Source organism: Phascolarctos cinereus, unplaced genomic scaffold, assembly GCF_003287225.1.
Source record: "Phascolarctos cinereus isolate Bilbo 61053 unplaced genomic scaffold, phaCin_HiC Scaffold_3;HRSCAF=262, whole genome shotgun sequence".
NCBI classification, from domain to species: domain Eukaryota; kingdom Metazoa; phylum Chordata; class Mammalia; order Diprotodontia; family Phascolarctidae; genus Phascolarctos; species Phascolarctos cinereus.
In genome coordinates this window covers 160,136,389-160,160,517 of record NW_027555736.1, presented here as the reverse complement: position 1 = coordinate 160,160,517, position 24,129 = coordinate 160,136,389, and the positions used below count along the sequence as shown (strand labels likewise).

Genomic DNA, 24,129 nt, shown 5'->3' with positions numbered 1-24,129 from the left:
AAAACAAGATTAGACCTGCTTTATCCTATTTTACCTAGTTATTTTAGCAGTTGTTTCAATTTTATGGAATCTTGTGTTCTGATTAACTAACTTCTATCAGCGAAACAAGATAAGACCTGCTGTATCCTGTTTTACTTAGTTACTTCTGTAGCTGTTTGCTCCAAATTCATGGGTACAAACATTTTCATTGTATCTCTCATCATGTAACAGTGCCAGCGTAAAGGCAGCACAGTTGGTAATGCTTGATAGTCCTCTATCTCACTGGAAGGAACTGAGTTGGTGACTTCTAACTCATCCAATATCAGGAAATGCGTATAAAGGTATGGGGAGTGGGTAGAGGAGGACACCTTCTGCGGTTGTGATGTCTTCCAGCAACCTGGCAGTCCAGATGAGTTCTGGGAAAGTCTGGGGTTGGGGGAGGGTGAGAGAGGAAGGAAGGCAGGAAGACCTCATCCTCTGCCATCTCACATGAGTTCTAGGAAGTGGCCTGGAGGCCTAGTTCAAGTCAGGCTAAAATGAAAGGTCACCTATCCAAGTCTAAATTTGTTAGGCAGATTCCATTCCGGTGGAATAGGGGTGAGGAAGATAGCCCAAGTGTTCAGGTGATAATAGCTAGGAAGTGAATTTAAGAGAAAGTGAGACCAACTGGGGACAATCTACAAATGTTTGTAATGTATTAACAAAATATATAAAAAACCCTTAAAAATAAAACCTGCTACCTTTCTGAACCAAGGTGGGTAGGGGATTGGAGGAGGGAAGTAGGGAGAGAGCAAGAGAGAGAGGGGGAGAGAGGGAGGGATCTTTATATTAACACTGATTTTGATGGGGTATGGGCCCAAAGTGAGACCTCTGTCCCAATTTGGGCCCCATTTGTCTATGTGCCCTAGAAAACCTTTGGATTGTCCTTGAATTCTCCCACTTGATCAAGGAGATCTCTGGCGTTCCCCTGAGGCCATGATTCTGTTGTTTTGGCTACACCCAATACCCAAATGACCTAGCCTGGCCCTCCATTGTCTTGCTTCCCTATGGCCCCAGGCCACTTCCCACCCTTGGTCCTATCTAGGCTCCATTTCCCTGGAATTCTATTACCTCATAGACTACTTGGCCACTGCTAGATCCCTCCCACAGTCTTTCTGTATATAAGGTCCATCTTGTCTCCATTAAGATGCTCAGATTTTCACAATCTAGCCAGTAGCCCACAGATGTTCAGATTCCTTAAGAGTCTGGCTAATATGACAAATCTTCAATAAATGGTGTTTTTTGGCTGAAAGAAGCCTTGGGTCGAATTCTTTTGGAGAGGACCCACATGTCATGATTTTGGGATTCCAGGACCCAACCTCTAGACCTCGTCAATTTTAGGTAGCATTTAGGTTTTATGGAAACCAGATATGGAGGAACAGTACAGACTATATTTCAATCTATATGAATGCTCTTTAAATTGAATTTTAGTTTTTAAATAAACAGAAATCCATTTTCTCTTCCTTCCCCCATTATATTGGGGGGGAAAGAAAATCAAATTCCTTGTAACAATTATGTATAGTCAAATAAAACAAATTTCCTTATTGCCTGTGTCCAAAACTGTCCCATTTTGAACCCTGAGTCTATCATCTTTCCAGTGTTATTATATAATTCTCTGTGGAAACATGTGTTATGGTTTCCTTCTTTTCTCTGACTTAGAGGTCTCTAATAATTTTATAGAAAGCCAATGGTTTTAATTTAAGGTTGTTTAAGCTTAAATAGTAGTAACCTCATTGTCCTTTGCTAGTTGCCCAGATCATTAAAAAGCTAACTACCTTCTCACTTTGGGAGATCAGCTGCCACATTTAAGGATAACAAACACATTTAAAAAGAACTATGAGCTACACCGGTCCTCTCTCTCTCTCTCTCTCTAAACATAATAAGCATTCTTGTAGAAGGGTGAGCATTTGATAGGATTTATATCTTTAATTTTACCAGTAAAGATGGGCAAGGCATACTTTTATGAAAATCTGCTTGGGATTTAAAGAGTACAGAATTTTACATTACACTATCACAAGTTTAACATGTTTTATTTTGAAGCAGCCTAAATCATTTGACTGTACCTGAAAGTATGTGTACAAGACAGCAAACCTCTCTAAGCTTCCATTTCATCAACTATTAAAAGAGGGCCCTGTACAAGCGTGCCATTTACCAAAAGGTGTTCCCAGAACCCTGATGTTCTACTTGATGAACAGAGGTTCTGTGTTCCAGTATCAATCAAGAATCATTCAATCCTCTAAAATATTAAGCATAAATTTAGTTATAGGAAACTGTCTAAGACTATATAAAATTGCAGAGATGGTGCTGCCTGCTCTGGTGGGGGGAGTTTCCTCATCAGAAATTTCACTATATCAATGAAATCATGGATCAGATCCTTACCTCTATAACTGGGTATAAAACAGAGCTCACTTAGCATTTTCTCCATTTAAAAATATGCTCAATTGCCTCTATTTCCCCCACCCCAAATTCAAGCTTATCCTTGGGTCTTCTAGCAAACTATCATTGGTTCCACAAATGTTTTTCAAGCTACAAAGTATTCTGTGGCCAAATTATTTTGAGAAATGTTGGCTTAAGTGACCTCTAAGGTTCCTTCCAGCTCTAAACTTCTAGGAATTTCTGCTTCTTTGCCTATGAACTAGCAGTAAAGTTTTTGGGAAACACTGGTGTGCCCTAATGCATTGAGTGGAAAACTTTGACCAACATTTCCAACTCCAAAAGCTGCTATAGAATTCCCAAAATTCCTTGAAGTAGGAAATAATGGAATGCTAAGGGATATGGAACAGGCACAACATAAGATCTGAAAGAAATTATAGGTTGTTTTTACAATCACAAAACACTGGCCATTAGCATAAAGATAACAGTGGAGTGATTCCAGTCTACATTAGCAAAACTGGCTAGAAAACAACAAACATCCACTCTGTCTCTTGGAAATACAGACCTGAAAGTCATTGCTGAATTTTGCTATCATGTAGAAGACTGCTAGAAGTTTCTCAAATGCTTTCAGTGGCTCTATTCTACCTGAGACAAATGAAAATTCCAAAAGAAAGAGTTTCTGGGTAATTAATAATCAATTTATTAATTAGGCTAGCCAGCAATCAATAAATTGATGGTCAATGGTTTCTCTCAGTAACCAAAGACCCCAAGGGAAACCTTAAATACCTTCTGAAAGGGAATTCCACTGACAAGTGAAAATCAACCTTGATTGGTGGATATGTAATAAGAAGGTAGGCTAAAAGTCTTCAGCTCCTTCTTCTGAGAATGTGGTTTGATCATGAGACTCAGCTGCCTCAAGCAGTCTGGGAAGGGGAAGCCATTCCCATCCAGACCTTTCTGGCTGGTTTTCTCCTCCAAGAACTGGGTTATCCCAAACTCTAATGGAGGTGATGCAAGGACTGGGATTCCTTTCCCCAGGGTAAGGTTCATACAAACTGGATTCTGTTTACACTCTAAACAGAGTCTAAACAGGTCTCCCAGTTGGGTGGGGTTCCACCCAGAATTAAGGAGCATGCTTGCAGGGCTAGGAACAATCTCCTTAAACAGCTAAATGGGTAATAGGATTTGGACCGTTATAGAAAATGAAGGAAAAAGGGTGGATCATAATTGATAATTATTAATACAATAGTGTAATATTAATTTCTCTCATACCTCTAGCATAACATAATCTGTATCCATCCTACTTTTACATCCTTGTTTTCCTAGTCTCTTTCAACTTTTAGTGAAACTGTTCTAGAACCATTTTTTACACTTCCTTGACTCCATGCTTAGAACTTGCTTTCTCCCTTGCCTACAATTCTACATCTGGATCTCTTCTTTATTGTTATCACTAGATTAGCTGCCTTGTATCATCTTACTTGGGTCTGGATATCACTCATATTAAATTGTAAGCTAGGTTAGGCAACTAGATAGTGTAGCATATAGAACACTGGACCTGGAGTCAGAAGGACTTGAATTCAAATATAGCTGCAGATAACTGCCTAGCTCAGTGACCCTGGGCAAATCATTTAACTTCTGTTTGCTTCAGTTTCCTCATCTATGAAATGAGGATAATAACATCACCTACCTCCTAAGGGTGGGGATCAAAGGAGATATTTGTAAAGCACTATGCAAACCTTAGAAACATATAAATGCTAGCTACTATTATTCTTGGGGAAACTAGGAGGCATAATAGAGCACTGGCTTGGATGCCTGGAAGACCTGAGTTCAAATCCAACCTCAGATACTTACTAGCTGTGTGACCTTGGACAAGTCACTTAACCCCATTTGTCTCAGTTTCCTTATCTGTAAAATCAGCTAGAGAAGGAAATTGCCAATAGTTCTAGTATCTTTTCCAAGAAAACTCCAAATGGGGTCATGAAGAGTCAGACATGCCTGAAAAATGACTGAACAGAAATATTATTGTAAATTCCTTGAGGGCAGAGATAGTAATTTTTCAACTTTGTATCCTCAGTGACTAACACATAAGAGTTGCTTAATAAATATGTTAACTTGAATTGACCTTGGACAATTCACAACCACCAGTATAAGTTTTCTCATCTAAAAGATAATGGGTTAGATTAGATTATCTAAATTTTAAGCTCTTTGAAGGCTCTTCAAAATAAAACATTTAAGTTACTCTCTCTCTCTCTCTCTCTCTCTCTCTCTCTCTCTCTCTCTCTCTCTCTATATATATATATATATATATATATATATATATATATATATATATATATATAGCATATAGGAAGTCCTTAGTGAATGTCTTGTTTAGTGAAAATTAAATAATTTATACTAGGCCTAAAATTCTATGGTTCTAGATAGAGAAATAGATAAATTCACAGCTTGCTACAGTTAGAAGGGACATTGGAGATGGACAGATGATTTTATCCCAATGAAACTGTCTGCAGATTTAGAAAATGTCTGAACCACTGCTTTCAGACAAGACTAAAGATGTCCAACCTATTTTATGATTTCTACTTGAAACATCACATTCAGTTTCTCAAAAAGTTTCATCAGAGGCACATAGGTAACATATCTAACATCAAATGGCAAGAGGGCATCATTGACAAAGATAGGGAGTCAGCCAGCCTGGAACCTGGAAATTGCATCAGCTGGTCTAGATGTATACAGGGGATAGAACATGGCAAGAAGTTATAACCACTAATAAGAAAAGACCACTGAGAACCCTTGCTATGGTTAAATTCAATATACAAAAATTCAGTGTAAGGAAAATTATAAACTAGGAAATAATCATACGTTATACTCCCTGAACCTTTGCAATAATGGGTGCTGTTGACACTATGGTGTCATCTTACCCAGCTTGTGGCCCAGGCCTAATGTAGTAAACTAATCAATTTTGGGAATGAAAACTAAAGAAGCAGCCATAGCATCTCTTCTGTTATGTAGACTGTGTATTTATGTGTGTATGTATGCATGAATATGTACGTGTGTATATACCCATGCAGAGACAATGGAGAGCAAACTTGAAACAGTGGATAGTGGGCCTAGCCCTTTATCAATAAATCAGAAAGACATGGGTTTAAGGCCCACTCCTGACATATGCTAGCTATGTGATCTCGATTGATTTACTTAACTTCTTATTGATGTAGGTAGGCAACTCTCTGGGACTAAAAATTGTTGAAAAATTGCCAATCTACATAGATAGAATAAGTTTCCTAACTGGAGGCTCCCTACATCAGCAAAATCATAGAACAGACCTTTCCCCACATCCATATCTACCTCTCCCCAAAGATAATAGAGCTTTATTGAGATTCTCTGAAACAAAATGCTGGTAAGGGAGTGTGGGGAAAGAACCTACAATTCCTGGCAAGCACGTATCTGCTGATAAGTTATGATGCCTATTCTACAGATTCAGACTCCAACTAACATTTATTAAGGATCTACTGTGCTCAGAGAGGGGCAGCTGGTTGGCACAGTGGATAGAGTGCCAGGCCTGCAGTCAGGAAGATTCTTCCTGAATTCAAATCTGGCCTCAGACACTTACTAGCTGTGTGACCCTGAACAAGTCACTTACTCCTGTTTATCTCAGTTTCCTCATCTTGTAAAATGAGCTGGAGAAGGAAATGGCAAACCACTCCAGTATCTTTGCCAAGAAAACCCCAAATGGGATTACGAAGAGGGCAATGTGACTGAAACAACTGAACAACATGCTCAGAGAACTGCCCAAAGAAATTACCTTACAAGTTTGTAATGCAATGCAATAGGAAAAGAGGATTTAGTATTCAAAATTACACATTACTTTTTAGGAACAATATCCATTTCCTAAATTGAAGGATACATTTTTAATTAAAGTGAAAAGTAGCACATACACATAGAGCTGAATATAAGCTTCCTGAGGCATTCTTCTTGTTTCATTTTTGTCTTTTCCTCCCTGGCACCTAAAACAATGCCTGGTACACAGTAAGAACACAATAACTGTGAGCTGATTGACTGGTATCTATATTATGGGGCTTGGACTAATTTTTTTTTTCTCACCAGTTGTCATCTACACACACAATTGACTTAATTCATTTAATAGTTAGTGTTAACAGACATATAGTTGCAAAGGAGGGATGATCATGAAAGACTTCATAATAGCTGACAAGATCCAAGTATTAATACTCCCTAAAACAATAAGCAAAGGTGGTATATAAGGAATAGCTACTTCTTCCTACTATACTAATTTCTGCTATAGCCCAGAAGTTAGAATCTTAGAGTCTGAAGGAATCTCAGAACTTTTCTATTCCAAACCATGAATCTCACCTAAGACAATACCAGTCTTTGACTGAAGAGTTCCAGGGAGGAAGAACACTTCTCCAAGGCTGACTCATTTTTATGTGGGAATAGCTCCATTAGGAAGATTTTTCTTTTACCAATTCAAAATTTGCCTTTCCGTATCTTCTTCCTCTTAACTCTCATTGATATATGCCTGTGAAACCTGGACAGTATACCAGCATCATGCCAGGAAACTGAATCGCTTCCATTTGAATTGTCTTAGGAAGATTCTGAAGATCACCTGGCAGCATAAGGTACTGGACACTGAGGTCCTTTCTCAGAACTGCCAAGCTTTCAGACTCTGCTTCAGAGTACAACTCCAATGGGCCGGCCATGTTGTTGAAATACCAAACATACATTTGCCTAAGAGACTATTTTATGGAGAACACATACAAGGCAAGTGCTCATAAGGAGGTCAGAAAAAGCAATACAAGGACATTCTTGAGGTCTCTCTGAAGAACTTTGGAATCAATTGTGAGACATGGAAGATGCTGAGATAGGACTGCCCAGCATGGTGTGCCCGCATCAAGGAAGGCTTTGTGCTCTATGAGCAAAGCAGAATTGCAGTAGCTCAAAAGAAATGTGAGATATGCAAATTTAGAGACATCTTTACTCCAAATGTTCACATGGATTTATTTGTGCCTGACCCGTGGCAGAGCCTTAGGAGTTCATACTGGTCTGGTCAGCCACAGTAGGATACAGTGCACCTTGACCCTGACATAGTGGTGTTGTTTTGATTCTCTACAAGCAGGAAGGACAACAATAAACCAATCAACCCCCTAGTTCTACTCTCTGGACCAATACCTCTTTCCCATGATAGCTATTCATATGTTTGAAGACAGTTATCATTCTTTTTCCTCCCATCTCCCAACAAGATTTCTCTTCTCTAGGCTAAACAATATCGGTTCCTATAACTAATCTTCCATTGGCATGATTAAAAATCCCCCTCAGCGTCCTGACCTTCTGTGGACGTGATCCAATATGACAGTGTTCTACGTAGGCAAGGATGTAATAGTCCAAATGTAGTCTGACCAGGCCAGAGCTCAGAAGGACTCTATTACTCTCCCTCATCTAAACTCATTAGCTCGTTTAGCTGCTCTGCCACACTTCTGACTTACACTGACTCTGCAAGCAGCACTGCATATTCAGTTCTAAGTACCCTGAAGTCAAGTAGCTAATCTCATTAAAAGGCTAAAAAAGACGGGGGGGGGGGGGGGGGGGGGGGGGGATATGGGAGGGGAGAAGGGAGGAAGCATTTACTTAGGGTTTAAAAAGACCCTGTGTAATTTGAACACCAATAAAAATTAAGACATGTAGGGAGGGGGGTGCAAGTGGGTAGATTAAAAAAAAAAACAGGGTTGGCTGCTGCGCTAGTTATTAAGATTGCTTTGGACCCATTAACAGGGAATGTTGATTTCAAGGAATATCATGAAGTCATTTGAAAAAATAGACAATACAACACTGAAATGTTCATTTGGATGAACAATAACAACCCCCATTTCTACAGCTTTTTAAGGTTCGCAAAGTGCTCTCCTCAGGATAATATGTGAAATCGATAATAATAGTATTATTATCCCCATTTTACAGGACAAGAAACTGAGGTTTCACGAGGTCATGGCTTGTCCATGATCTCATATAGCCTAAGATGGGAACTGGATTCATTCATCCTGACATCTAGCCACTACACCACATTGAATCTAGGGTTTAAGCTTCGTTTTCAAGACGAGGCTTATAAAAATCAAATAGGACAATTCAAAGAAGGTGGAGGTTAAGAGTTTTTTTTTTCTTTTAATTGTTTCACTTCACTACATTCACTAAACTTGTGAATCACATTTTTAATTTTCCTACTTTGTTCTTTTGGCAGATCTTAGTTTTATATTTTAAATCTTATTTTTTTACTAATAGCTTACTTATATAGCTCATGGTGTGTGTGTGGGGGGGGACTGAGAAGTCTGGACCTATGGACAATTTCATTGGTGTAGGAAGTTCCCAGTGTGGAAACTCCCTCCACTAATACAGATTTGCAATGTGGGGCAGCTAGGTGGCACATTGGATAAAGAGCTGGATCTGGAGTCAAGAAGACCTGAATACAAATCCAGCTTCAGACACTTACTAACTGTATGACCTTGGGCATGTCACTAAACCTATTTGCTTCAGTTTCCTCATCTGTAAAATGGAGGTGATTAATAGCACCCACCTCTCAGGGTTGTTGTGAGAACCAAACAAGATGTTTATAAAGTGCTGGCACATAGCAGGTGCTACATAAATGTTAGCTATCATTATCATCATCATCTTAGTTGCCCAACTGCACGACATTTTTCAGGTATACAACTGTATAAAGCAGGTATTAATCCTTTTTTCTCTCTCTTGAGATTTCATTATGCCAGTTGTTTTTATTTTCCTCATTCTTTTTATTCAGGTTAAGTAAAGGGTTTGACTCTGCAAAGGGCCAGATTTTAGTTTTTACCAGTTCTATAGTATCTTTTTTCTTGTGTTCTAATTTATCTGTTTTACCTTTCAATTTTAAAATGTCTTCTTTGGTCCTATTTTGGATCTGCTTGTTGATTTTTCTCATTTTTTAATAAGGTGAGGAAGAGCTGATGGACTATCTATGTTACACAGAATAATGAGTGAGTTATGATCTGCATCATGGGAGGGAAGACCTGCATTGATGAGATCACAGGTACGTCAAAGTTTGGAAACATGATCATTTCCATTATCATCCCTGTTTTACAGTTGAGGAAACTGTGGCGGTCAGAATTTAAATTTGTCCAGTCACATAGTAAACTTCTTAGTTCAGATTTGAACTAGGTTCACTGAAGTAACACATTAGAAAATAAAGGCAAGGTAGTTGCCTGCAAAGAACTTTCAATTTACTTAAGAAAATTCAAGGGTTTTGTCTTTTTTTCTGTTTTGCTTTGTTTTTAAGGTTTACTTTGATTTCCTCTGAGCCCTGGGTACCTGGGCCTGGTACTTTCATGAAGGCTACATTAAGTGAGGACAATCCACTCACTAACTCAAGAATACAGCTGGGAATCGACCTACCACTTTAAGTCCTGTTTAACTATTCTATCTTCTCTCTCACATGGCATAGGGCTGTCTCCTTTAATGAATCCTTAACTGATAGCAAGCAGCCTTACTTGGATGAAGCCACTGTTAAATACAACAAAAAGGGCATGGGCTTTTTAAAAAATTGTTTTAGCAAGACATTAGGGAAAACCTTGCCATATATAGTGATAGGTTCATTCATGTTTGTGCAGAACAAAGAAAGGATCCATTTTAGTTACCCTGGGTGGGTGGGGAAGTGTCTTAGGTATTTTTTTTATTGCCTTTTCTTTCCTCTGAGAAATAATTTTGCCTTTAATGTTAAAAAGAGAAGAAAAAAGATACCAGGGATTAAATGAACATAAACCCTAATACAATCAATATGAGCAAGGACAGACTATGACATCTGTATTAAGAGAAATGATGAATGCTTCCACATTATGGGAAGTGTTTTAAGTACAACTATTACAACTTAAAATAATGCTTCAGAGGTATGTAGAACACAAAGAAATTTGTCTTCAGACTTTCAACCTTTTCTCTTGCAAAGATTTTTCAGTAACAATATGTTTGGGTCTGAAGCAAAGGAAAAAAAAAGGGGGCAGGAGAAATTCTAGCCTTGAGTGTTGCTGCCATCTACATGGCAGGGAAACAATAAACCAAAACAAATACAAAAACATCAGCTTCCTGGGTGGGTAAGCATCTGAACCACCTCTCCATCAAAATGTAATTTTAAAGGAGGAAAAAATAAATGTCCTATTTTGGATGCTCTACTTAGCTACCATTATTAACATGAAATATTGATATTTACTGTCAACGACTTACCTCCTATTTTAAATTCTGGCAGTACACAGAGTAATTGGCTTTGATTAGATTGGTGAAATATACTGATTAGTTGAAATAAGGGCTGGGCTGAGGAAATCTACTCTTTGACATGAGAATAAAGCCAAAGGCAGATTGATCTTGACTGTGATTGTGTGTGTTTATGTGTATCTCAGGAAGGTGAAGAAAAAGGCACCCTTCATTTCCTGCTATGACATTTTTTATCTGCTTCCAAAATATGAAGAAAAAAAATGATCCTTAATGTGTTATCCAAGTAATTATGGCCAGCACATGATGCAAATACTGGTAACATCACTGGAAGGCTCCTTTTAACATGTAGTAGATGAATGTGGGGCTATTTCTGAGATGAAGCAACATCCCCCCAACTCCATAATTGTCATGCCACTGTGTGTGAAACCCATTTACAAGTCTGTAGAAACTTGTGACATGACATAAACAAATCTTTATCTCAGACAGATCAGCGCAGGATACAAACATAGCCTGGCAATGTGAAAGTCCCCTCTCCCTGGGAAATAAGCACATGGGATCAAAAAGCTGATTGATTACCTTAGAGATAATGACAATTAAAATGACTGCTAAGTGAATAAATGATGGTGTTTGGAAGCATGTGGCAAATGATGGCTGCCATCATATGATTTTATTAATATTGGCATTCTACTGGCATATAGCACTTGGAAGATGATAAGAACGCACACAAGCACTGTGTCATATGCAACATAATGTTAATAATACACTACAGAGTAGTGCCAATTATGTCTGAATTCCATAATCCCTGAACCCTTTGATCAATGACACAAACACATCATGCTTTAGAAAAAAAAAATATTTGAGTCTGGGAAAATGATTGCATCAAGACAAGGTATCCATGCTTCTGTTCCACAAGCACACTAGAAAAGGATAGGTTACTCATCAAGACGATATTTGATATGCAATGAAAATGATATTTGGAGGAATGGGAAGAAAATGGGAAGTTTCTAATTATAGGGAAAATCACCTATATAAAGAGCTTCTTCTGAAAGCTGACATAAGAAGGGATTTGTCACAATGTAGCTTTATTCTTATTTTTCTTGTGACAAGGAGGAGGCTCCCATGGAGAAATACCAGATATAATTATAAGATAATGATACTGATTTAAAACAACCACCAAACATATAAATCAGAGGAAGAGAGGGAAAGCAGAAAGAGCACTGGCCTTTAGGGTCAAAATTGGATTTAAGTCCTGGTCCTGCTACTGTGTTTATTTGCCATCTTTCCCACTTCTTCGGTAGCTGTCAGTTTGAAAAGATCAAAATGCACATCAGACTAATAGACATACTAAAATACTAAGTACGGCAATGGTTTTTGAAAAGTGACTTTTTTCTTTCTTGATAAGATGAGACATTTATGTCTTTTGACAGTTTTCTCCATAGCATGTCTTTTGGTATTAGAAGACGATAAAAATGGTATGTGGTATAATAGGTAAAGAACTGAGAAGCTGAAAATTACACAATAAAAAAAATCTGAAATGAATATGAATTTTGTCATAATCTTTAGTCATTTGAAATTAATTTAATTTACTCATTCATTATTGGTCCAGCCATAATAATATGTAGTGGGGAAATACATTTTTGAAATGCTGATAGCTTTTCTTTCCCTTTCAGGAACAATTTCAAAGTGCTCTTAATTTAGCCTTTTAAAACTGCAACACAAGGTTTCCTGCCTGAGGCTAATCTCCTAATTACATCTATATAGACAAGTCACACCTTCAGCAAGATAAAAAAGAATTCACACCTGCCAGTTTTTATATCAGTTTTGGAAATATCCCCTTAATGAGCAAGCCAAAAAGAAATGATTAATACCACCCCAAGGTTCAAAGAACAATGCAACAAAAGTGATTTTATAAAGAAAGATTATTTATTTCATATCAGTGAGGGCCACAGATACAAACAAAATATTAACTAGTTAAAAAGAACATGACTGCACTTGCTAATCCAAAGATGACAATAAATGCTGGATCATGAAACAGCATTCTGGCTGCATTAACAGATGGGTAAATCAACCCATGGCCAATCAGATCAATTGTGAAGCAAACATTTATTTCAAGTAGCCAAAACAAGCAAAATCACTGAAGACTGATGAATAAAGATTTTACAGGAATATCTTCAATGTCTTCTCAGGATTATTTTTTGATAATAGAAAATATTTGATGCTGCAAAAAGTCTGGATATTAGAAATTCATTTGTTTCATACATTTATAATGCACATAGGTATACATAACAACAAATATACATGTACCATCAAGCCTCTCCATTTTAGAAATTTAAATCATCATTTGAAAACAATCTTTTATCTCAATTATTATATAGTATAAAGCAGCAAAATCCAAGAAAGTTTTATATATATGTATACACACACACACATATATATATATATACATATATATATACATATATATACACATATATATATATATATATATATATATATATATATACATATCACAATAGACATTCTCTGACATGTAAAAGCTATTACTAGTTTTTCCTTAGACCTGAAAACAAATGCTAAAGACTATGACAAAATACAAATTCAGTCCTATTTTTTTCTTGCAAATGGAAAATTGCTCATATGTAGAAATAATAGTTGCAATTAAAAAAGAATGAGAATGATTTAAAAATATATCAATAAGGTGAAGCACAGTGTAGTGGAAGGAACAACGGACTTGATGTCAGAAAGGCTATTTCATGTCCTGACTCTTGGATTCACTTTTGTGTCATCAACCCCTTGTCTTTGGACAAGTCATTTCCACTCTCTAGGCTTCAGTTTCCTCATGCAGAAGATAAAGGTACTGATTGGGGTTCATATACTTTACAACTGGAAGAGACTTTGGAGGTCAACTAGTTCCACGTCCTCATTTTTAATAATGGAGATTTTGAGGCGAGACAGTTTAAGTGACTTGTCCAAGGTTGCCCATGTAGACCTGCTGGAATCTGATGCCAAATGGAAAAGATTTGAACCTAAGTCCTCTGATTTCAAATCCAGCCCTTTCCTGCCTCACAATCTGCAAGGTCACCTTTACATCTATAATTCTGTGATTCTGGAAAACCTTTATTCAGGCTACGCTTGTGTAAATGTGAGAACTTCTACATCCAAACCAGTATTGACCTTCAAAATAGTCACCATGGGAGATTGTACACCTATCCAGGGTGTATTACTAATGAGCCAATTATCTTTTAAAATAATCTTCAGGGACAATTTCTGATCCTCACAAAAAAAACTGTCATTCATTTGCTTTATAATTAAACTTAATGTTTAGTCAAAAGAAATGCCGGTCAGTTAATCCCACTTACTTTGTTCACAAAACTTGGCTCCAAATTTTTCCCAAAACCAAATTCATCCTCAGAAGATGAAGGTTTGTCATCATTCAGAATATTCAAAATAATGTTCTAGAGATTCTGAAGGTAATTCCCAGAGATCCAAAAAGTTCTGAGCAATAGGAACTTCACTGGAATAAGGCTCCCAAGGTGACTGCTTCAGTTACTTACTTCATTTGGAGGATTCTGACATTGTTGTTGTTGTTGTTGTTGTTGTTGTTTTAATTCTGTTTTATTATAGTAATAAGTAATCCCCCATCTAGCATCTTTGATTGGAAAAGTCACTTTTGTTTCAGCTTTTCAGAGGGATAATATGTGTGTATACATACATATATATATATATATATATATATATATATATATATATGTATATATATGTATGTATTAGTAATATGTGTATATTAATATATATGATATTGCTGATTTTGAAACTGTCTTTGGGGTTATAATATGAATTTTGGAAAATGGATTGTGATGCATCTAACCACTAATAGATGGGTGAATACCTGAAGGGCTTTCCTATTTTTTTTTATTGTAGTTTTCCCCCTCTACTGTGATTTTTTTTAATTGTAATATGGAGGTGACCCTGGGTTCTTGAATAATATGCAAGCAGACTAAAAATTCTAGTAGGCCCCACTAAAATGAAAAGGATTTGCTTCAATTATGGGCCTGGCAATGAATAATATGCTTATGCCTATGTCACAAGGACCTCCAAGCTAAGTTTGGGGATGCTCACCACCAAGCTGAATGCAGGGTGATGAATTATTTTGGGTAAGAGTAATTCTTGGAGAGTTGTCTCCTAAGTTATATCAGAATGGCCCTGGGTGTTGTAGAATGAGTACCCACACAATCAAATTACAGAGTGTTGAAGCATCATTTTCTGCATCTCAGCTAAAGAAAACTGAAGAGTATCGGAGAAGGAAGATACAAAGTTGATATGAAGGTCAAACTTTAATCCCATTTCTAGCTTAAATCATGCTGATAACACCAGTGATATCCATTGATGCAGATTGGTTCATGAGTTGATGATCAGATGACCGCACGCTCCACCCAATCTTGCATGGGGAGCAACAAGCCAACTAAATGATACAGAAGTAAAGGATCACACCCTGCTTTTTGCATCTGTTTGGAAGGAGTGAACTGAAATAATCATGTGGCAGGTGATTTTACCAAGTGCTTAGAGATACATTGATTCCTTGGTGATTGCCGAGTATGATAAAAATAATAACAAACCACAACAGAGCAGACGAGTTTCAGATAACTTAATTAAACAAATTGAAGGTTATAAAATCAAATGGTGGTCAATATAAAAGCCTTATGTCATCTTTGACATAATAATGTTTTTTAAATGATTCAGGAGTATGAAAAAAAAAAGGAACCTATACACACTATCAAAGCTGAACTAACTACAAATACCCATATGGTAGAGGACAAGCATTCTACATTGGGGGTAGCAATGGAAAAACTAAGTAGCAGAATCATGAGGTAATTTAGAAAATGTTTCTCCAAAGATGCAGTGTAGTTTTGTAATGGATCAGCTCTTACAATTTTTCAAGCAGTTTGGGTTCAAAGATTGACATATTAAATGGTTCTTGTATTCTAATCACAACACAACCTTTATGAAAAAAAATATGCTTTCAGTTCCTTAATTAGTTTAAATCCTAATTCCAGTAAATGAGGAGGTATTTCAACACATCTTACAGGAGCACATCTTAGCCACCCAAGGATGTGTTTTGTGCTCACCTAGAAGGAAAAAAAAGCAAAGTATTTGTCTTGGGCAATTTGACAAATAGAAACATAGTTCCACCTAAAACTGTGAAGTATTCTATATATTCTGAAATTAAATATTAAATTAACACATAAAAGTATTCCAAGCTTACAAACACCATTTTCCTAAGTTTTATTAAAACCTCAAATGCTCATGGGACTAACATGGATTAATTAACAATGTCATATAGAATCTGATAATTGTATCATCAGAACAAAAAATATTTAAATACAAAGTATTCCATTTCAAAATAGAAACTTGACCCAAATTACAAACAACATGATTATTCTTCCTGGAACTGACAAAGACATTTTAAGGCTAAGGCTCAATTTTGTTGAGAGATACCAATGAGACACAAGGTTTGATTCACTGAATGTTCAAATGCACTTATTCCCCAAATTACTTAGATTATTATAATTCCAGTGATTGAAATTAATACTTCAAATGAGAACAAACATGTAACTCATTTCTGTATCCTTGTTAGCTATGGTTTCTACTCATATTATTAGCTTACTAACTCCATGTCCAATCCTCTACATCCATCTTTTGAGTTTAAAAGAAAGCTAGAACTCTGGCTATTTCAGGACTATGGATTAATGATATGCACCATGTCCATCAGCCTGCTTCCCCTGACTACTTAATCCTAACATAATGCTTTAACATTCTAAGTTAAAAACCATTTTCCCTTTGATAATAGTAAGCATTGGTGGTAGACAATACATATCATAGTAATTATATAAAATAGTATATATATTTTTACTCTTGGAACTATTTTTACTTTGTATAGAATTCTAGGTTTTTCCCCATATAAAGACGAAGAAATGTGTTCCTTGTGTTTATGATTGATGGGCTGCTCATACGTTACACATTCTTCCTGCTTCATGCATCATCAGCAGCCATCTCCAACATTTCATTCTTGAATCTGTCCTAGTTTTCTATTACCTGATTTTTACAGGTGATTCATGAGCCAGAATTTAAAAAAATACACATACCTTGGCTTATAACAGGGCAAATAACCCTAGCATGCTTAGTGAGAAAGCTGGTTTTGTCCATCATATCCACACATATGATACTGGTCGACAATGTTATATACAAAATGTGCTTTGTATAAAACCATATTAATAGCATAATGTAGACTGATTAAAACCTACTTCAGTATGACAGACCCTTGTACTAGTTTGCATATTCTTGACTCCATACTTTCTGACACCCCTTTTTCATTTGATCATATTTTTGTACCTTTTTTCCCCAGTTGATATGAAGAAAAGTAAAGATTCTTAGAAGGTTTTTACAATTAGAAAAGCAAATAAGATGTCTTTCATTAGATTTTTGTTTTTGAGACCAGGCTTATAAATTCCTCAGTTGAGGGAGCTTCCAGTGAGGAACTTCCTGTACTAATATAGATCCCCACTTTCTCTGCACCTTGAAGCCTTAGCATGTTCCTGGGGGCAACTGAGAAATTAAGTAGTTTGCCTAGAGTCACACTGAACACAGAGGTAAGATGTACTCAGGTATCCCTGACTTCAAGGCCAGATCTCATTCCTCTAGGCCATCCTACCTCTCCCTTTTAAAAGTTTTTAAAGCAAAATTGAGTTTCATTCTGCCCACAAGTGAGTATAAAATGAGGGGTAATGGAATCATATGTTTTTATTTCAAGGAGAAGGTTTTAAGATGTTAAGAACAGGATCCAAATTGAATTTTGAGGCTAATGAAAATCAAAGAAAGGGGAAGCTACACTTCCTTAGCTTTATTGGCTGGTCCATCAGTCAGTCAACAAGCATTTATTAAGAGCTCACTATGTTTCAGGCAGTATGCTAGGTGCTGGGGATACAAAGGAAGGGGGGGATGGCCCTGCTCTCAAGGAGTTCATAGTCTAATAGGCAGACAACATGAAGACACCTATAGACAGTCAAGCTATATACAGAATAAACTGGAGGTAATCACCAGAGAGAAGGAACTAGCATTAAGGAGGCTGATGAAAGGTTCCCTGCCAAAGATGGAATTTCTAGCTGGGACTTGAAGGAATCCAGGGAGACCAGGAGATGGAGATGAGGAGGGAGAGAATGCCAAGAATGGGAAACAGCCAGTGAAAATGCAAAGAGTTCGGAGACAGAGTGTCTTCTGTGAGGAAAAGCAAGGAAGAATAAACAGTGAACAAGTATCTTTGTTTTTCAAAGCTGAGCAGTTCTTAAACAGAACAATGTTGTTGGCCCTGAGACCTCAAAAGGGGGCTCTGAAAAAGCATAATGTTGTCTCACACTCTTTAGTAGCAGACTTAGGAGTTGTTTCCTCAGGTTTATTTAGTGTATAAATGATATCATGGAAGTAACGACAGCCTAGTATTTATAGCCAGGATTCAGATACAGGGAAACATCTTGGCTTGTGAAACAATACCGAGAGAAGAGATCTAGTTATAAGAAAATGCCAAGGCTCCTTAGATGGAATTACAGGCATGCTCTAGGCTGGAGATCCTTGCCAGCTTTAATGGCCTTCAGTTAATAAAGCACTAATAGTGGTAAATTACTAGAAAATGTTTTCAAAAATATATTAACAATTCATTTTTAATGGGCTTGTATCGTATGAATTTCATGGGAAATCTAGTCCATCTGTAAACCTTTTATATCATCTGATTTGGTGACAAAAATAAAATGAAAATAATTTTAAATTAGCAAATTGTTTATTAAAATTTAAAAGTTAAAAACAAGTTAATAAAGCAATTAAAACATTTGGTTTAAGTAATGTCATTTATTTTAAAAGGGTTATAAGAAATAACTTTTCTGAATCTTTGAAGCAAGATTTTTCCTGCTGTTCTTTGATAGTAGGCTACTGTTAATTTGCAAATGGGCCAGGGATTGAGTAAATAAATTAGTTTTGGTATGTAAGCCATATTCTATATAGTGAACTTTATATGGTAATAATTAGCTCAGAGGATTTACAAGATGAAGGAAGGAAGGAAGGAAGGAAGGAAGAAGAAGGGAAGGAAGGAAGGAGGAAGGAAGGGAGGAAGAAGGAGGAAGGAAGGGAGGAAGGAAGGGAGGAAGGAAGAGGAAGGGAGGAGGAAGGAGGAGAAGGGAGGAAGGAGGGAGGAAGGAGGAAGGGAGGAAGAAAGGGAGGAAGAGGGAGGAGAAAGGGAGGAAGAGAGGAGGAGGGAGGGAGGGAGGAGGAGGAAGGGAGGGAGGGAAGGGAGAGGAGGGAGGAGGGAGGAGGGAGGAGGGAGGGAGGAGGAGAGGAGGAAGAGGGGGAAGGAGGGAGGAGGAGGAGGAAGGAAGGGAGGAGGAAGGAGGAGGAAGAAGGAAGGAAGAAGAAGAAGGAAGGAAGGAAGGGAGAAGAAGGGAGAGGAGGAAGAGAAGGAAGGAGAAGGAAGGAAGGAAGGAAGGAAAAGAGAGAAAAGTGGAGAGGAAAGAAGGAAGGAGAGAGAACTTGAACCAAAAATTTTTAGTTTTATATATATGCCATCTCAAGAGACTGATCAACTGAGAAATACAATGGGGGAAAAACACAAATTAATAGTTCTGTATAGTATAAACAAAACAACCTGAAATAAATATCCTCTCAAATACGGACTAAATTTTTCATTCTTCAACTGTTAGTATTAGTAGGTAAATATTCCCTTCAATGGGAATCTTGTATGAGGAACATGTCAAATAAGAATTTTATATTAAAATGTGACTTCAGTTAATAATTTTTTCAAATTGAAGTGCTAATGAATCTTACACATGGTAAAATATACATAAGATGTAGGGTTAACATTCTAAACCTTTATTAATTTGAAAAGTTCTCATCATTCACCCTATCTGATTAAAAAAAAAGTCCATTGTCTTTCTTGAAATAGGATGAATGATACACTCTTCAGAAGAGTTCTAACTATATCTAAATCTATCTATATTCATACTTAGTAAACATAAGTAAGTTTTAGAGTGCTTTCAAATGAATGATGTAAAGTTAGAATTCTTTGTCATTCAAGAAGGGATAGCACATACTCACTTTTCAAAAAGTCAATATGTTCTATTCAATCTATATAAGGAAAACATATTATATATGTCATATGATATGTAAAATATGTTATATAATACACACATATATGTGTATATATATGTGTGTGTGTGTGTATATTTCCTCACATGCTACCCATGCCTTAGCATTCTTGCCTACCAAAATACTCACTCATGCTTCAAGCAAATGCATTCTATCATCAAAATCTTTCTTTCTAAACAAGCACCTCTGTCAGAAGTGTCTTAATTTCTTATCACAGAATTTCATCCACACAAGGAGCAATAAATAATTCATGTTGCTAGGTCTTTGTTGTGTGTCCCTGAACTGCACAGAGCTGGAAGGCTGACAGCTGTGTCAGGACAAGCACCAAAGATCTGACATGACAAGTGACTAACAAGTTTCTTTCAGTCTATAGTGAAAGAAGACAATGGCCCAAAGTGCAGAAACGAAATCCTGAGACAAAATGAAACTGCTTCTTTCTTTTTACCTAAGTGTTTGCTATGAGCTTATTTCCAACTCACAACCTCTGGTCATTTTATAGTACTGCCCAGCCCCCTTTATTCCTCACACTCGCCTGGCCATTTACGCCTGGCCACGGATCAATATGAGCAATTCTTGGAGAAATACGATGTCTCCATGACAACCGAGCCACAAATTCTCAGTGGGAGGCAGTGAGACCAGTAGTGAAATCTCAAGAGGCTTCCAGGCCTATAAGGCAAGATGTCTTAAAATGCAGGAATGGACAGAGGAAAAAGCCAGAGTAATTCATTCTTTATTACCAGTTTAATGATGTCCGATGTACAGAACAGTACTCACTTTTAAAGTTTGGATTATTTATCAACGCCTATATTTTTTAATCAATATTTCTTCTTTCTTGGTACAGCCTTTTCTTTATATACAATATTATATATATACACATATATATGTACACACACACACACACACACACACATACATATATGGTGTGTTGTATTTAAATTCTACTGTAAATCCATTGAATTTTGGTTAGGAATAATTGGTTTTGGGTAGATTGAAATTTGTCCATTTTTTTTCAGTAAAGAATCACACCTGATTTATTCTCATCTGGACCAGTACCATCTCACATGAAAATCTGATTCTCTTAATTTCATTCCCAACAAGAATAATAATAACAACAACAACAACAACAAAGAACTCTTGTGAGTAATTGTTAGAACATCTTGTGGGACTACAGAGATGTCAACCCAGTCAAAATTAAAAGTAACTCATTCCTTCATCTTCACTGTACAAGTTTGACTCCCCTTCACTCTTTCGCCTCTGTAGTATGTTTTATTTTAGGTATCAGGAATGATTTGCAAACAGAGCTAGATTTATAGTTTTGAAAGATGTCATTGCTTGGTTCTGCAAGGAGGTTAATGTGGAAGCGTGGTTCAGATCAGGTGTGTGATAGCACTTCAGTTCCTAAGGAATCTTGGCATAGTAGAGGGCGCTGAAATATAATCCCATAGTCACTGGTCCTGTTGGGGTTCTGAGATGACTTAGGGGACCTGACATGGATTTCAAATGCACCTTTCACTGAAAATTAAATCTTGGTAGCTCTCCTAGGGGAAGGATCAGGGGACTGTTTGCAGCTGCCCCCTGTCAGCGGAGGCTACAAGATTTGGAAATCTCTTAACTAAGCTGACAGGCCACAGAGAGGATGAATCAAAAATATGATACACGGATCAGCACACAAAGATGCAAGAGGGTATACAGAAGTCAGATAAAGGAGGAAAACAAAATAGCAAGTGGAGGGAGTGGGTGGTGGTGCTGGGGAAGATATTTAACCCTTTCATTCATTGTAATGATGTGTCTTTTTGTATGCATTGTGGCAGTCCAGTTGTGCCAATCTCCTTTTATAAGCTAGTTTTGATCAGTTGTTAGAATAAACAAATACACAGACTTGTTTCCTTAATGCCTACTAGATCTAATGCATTTTTTCGTGCATTCACTTTCAAAGGAGAGAAACAACAAATAAAAAAATTCACAATTTGGACAAGAAAGTAAATTTTGTCATGCCTAGAAGGGTTGAACTTTTTGAATAGTACGCTGTTTGGCTCCATTTCTTTCCTGCGAAAACCCACACAGCACTCTTGTGGTTCTATTTGTATCGAGAAAGTTCAATCGACTTCTGATGCTTCCCACTTGCTCTGAGTTTCCCCCCAATTGACTGCTTTTCTACTTGACTGAAATTCATTGTTCTATTTTTTTTAACCTTACAGCATCCTTCAGAGCTCAGAGCCTATCCTTAGGTTAACTAGTTTAGTCCAAAATTATTATAATGAACTAATAGAGTCTGCTTCCCTTTCAGTCTCAATGCCTTTGTACTTTGTAGGACTTGAGTTCTTGATGAAAGAGGAAAGCATAACAGCTCCACACTCTGACCCCTGGAGGTGACTCTTAATTTGACAGTGCAGCTGCTAAGAGAAACCAGCATTACAATGTCCTTCTCCACCCTCCCCCTCTCCTTTTTCCATAGGCCCAAAAGCTGTGTCAAATTTATCATTTTATACTTGGTGACTATCTTTAAATGGCTTTCACCTGGGCTCTCCGCTTCTTCTAAGACACATCTGTCAGGCACGTCCTCAGCTTCTTGGAAGTTTGCCGAGTTTAAGTGGCTGTCATGCTTGACCACACTGACTGTAGCTATTAAAAACAAAGAAAAGAAAAGAAGAAAGAAAGAAAAAGATGAAATGAAAAATGGTAATATGTACACAAGCAACAAAACAAAATATACCATTGCTACTCAATGCCACAAATCTTTCTAAGGGCATACTTTGTAAACAGAAATAATAAATTGGAATAAAATATATCCTCCCAGTATTTATTGGCAGACATGTAATTAGTTGAAAAATCTATAGATGTGACTTTATCTTGGACGAAAAATAAGTTCATGGCATCAGCTTAAAAGCTACAAAGTAGCAAAGTGATCCCTCAAAGTGGAAATCGTATTTTTAATGCATAAATCTGAAAGAATAAAGTCAATTAGTGGCAACTGGACACACAGAGAAGACTATAAGCTTAGTTAATTAGAAATACTTTAAGTTGCTAAGATGAGTCCTCCTGCTACACAAAATCATAGCTATTTAATACTATGTAATGCATATTTCAATCTATTTAAATACATTTTAAAAAGAAAAATCATAATAACACCTCAAAAATGTCTCATAAAATTTTAGCACTCACAAAATTTTATTTATTAAAACCATGGCAGACCCAGTTGGGTGTTTTGAAGGCTACATAGCTGAATGATATATCTTTTAGTATAGCTTTCCCTTAATAATTCTAAAAGGGAAAGTTATTGTTCAGTAGTTTAGTTGCGCCTGACTTTTTGTGACCTCTGTGGCTCATATCACACCAATATTGCCCATGGGGGCTTTCTTGGGAAAAAAAAAGTAAAGTACATTACGTAAGGATTAATACATTAACTATGCCTAGTGGTTCTCTTTGGAGGAAAATATTTAAATTTCTTATTTGACAAAAGTTGTATCTTGATCTGGTGTGCTAGCCCCATAAACACTAAATTTTCATCACTCTTATTTGCCAGAAAATTACATTTTGTTGTTATGAATAAAGTTAATGAAAAAGTAATTTAAAATATTTCATCCATATTAGTAGTAGTATTAGTAGTATGTATATCAGTAATTCTAGTCCAAACACTGTAAACTTACATCAAACACTACCACCTACCCTCTTAGTAAATGTATAATTTTTTCACGATTGCAATTTCAGTAATCTTTAGTTGATTAGTATAAGTTCTTGAGAGATGTTGCCATCCACATTCACTTTAATCTAGAAATTAAAACTGCAATTATCTGAGAAAATTGATTTTGTCCCTTTTTAGTATGGTTTTCCTTGCATGTGAAAAATTAAATTCAAAGCATAAAAGTTTCTGTTGGTATTTTTTGTTTGGTTGGTTTTTTTGCTCATTATGACCAATTTCCAAACAAAAGATGGTGAACACAGTAGCACAGTATGTCGAAATTTACAAGTAATGGTTTCTAGTACTGACTTTTCCACCAGTAGGCTCTTTGTCATGGAGGAATTTAACTTTGTTTTTCTGGGTTTCAGTTTCAGAATCTACAAAATGAAAAGATTTGGGCAGGTATCTCTTAGGTTCATATCAGCTCTAACATTCTGGTATTCTAATGGCTTTTAGAGAGGCAATGAATATAAAATCTAAATATCACTTAAATACAAATATTGTATCTATTTCATAATTCTTTATAATGTAAAAACTCTTGTTCTAGTATATAAATGATGAGGAAAGTTGTTTTGGAGATTTGAAATTCAGTATCAATTACGCCAGTATTTCAGTACTTCTGAGAGATCTGCGATCTCTTC

General features: G+C 36.6%; 1 protein-coding gene across 1 annotated transcript in view; it reads right to left on the bottom strand.

Moving 5' to 3' along the window:
* Positions 1-12,524: 12,524 nt before the first annotated feature.
* Positions 12,525-24,129, bottom strand: part of WDR72 (WD repeat domain 72) — a 302,460-nt gene continuing 290,855 nt past the window's right edge. Inside the window, 2 exon segments of the mRNA XM_078151250.1 lie at positions 12,525-15,749; positions 22,327-22,431. Of these exon segments, the coding sequence (XP_078007376.1) occupies positions 15,694-15,749; positions 22,327-22,431 (161 nt within the window). The 3' untranslated portion in view covers positions 12,525-15,693.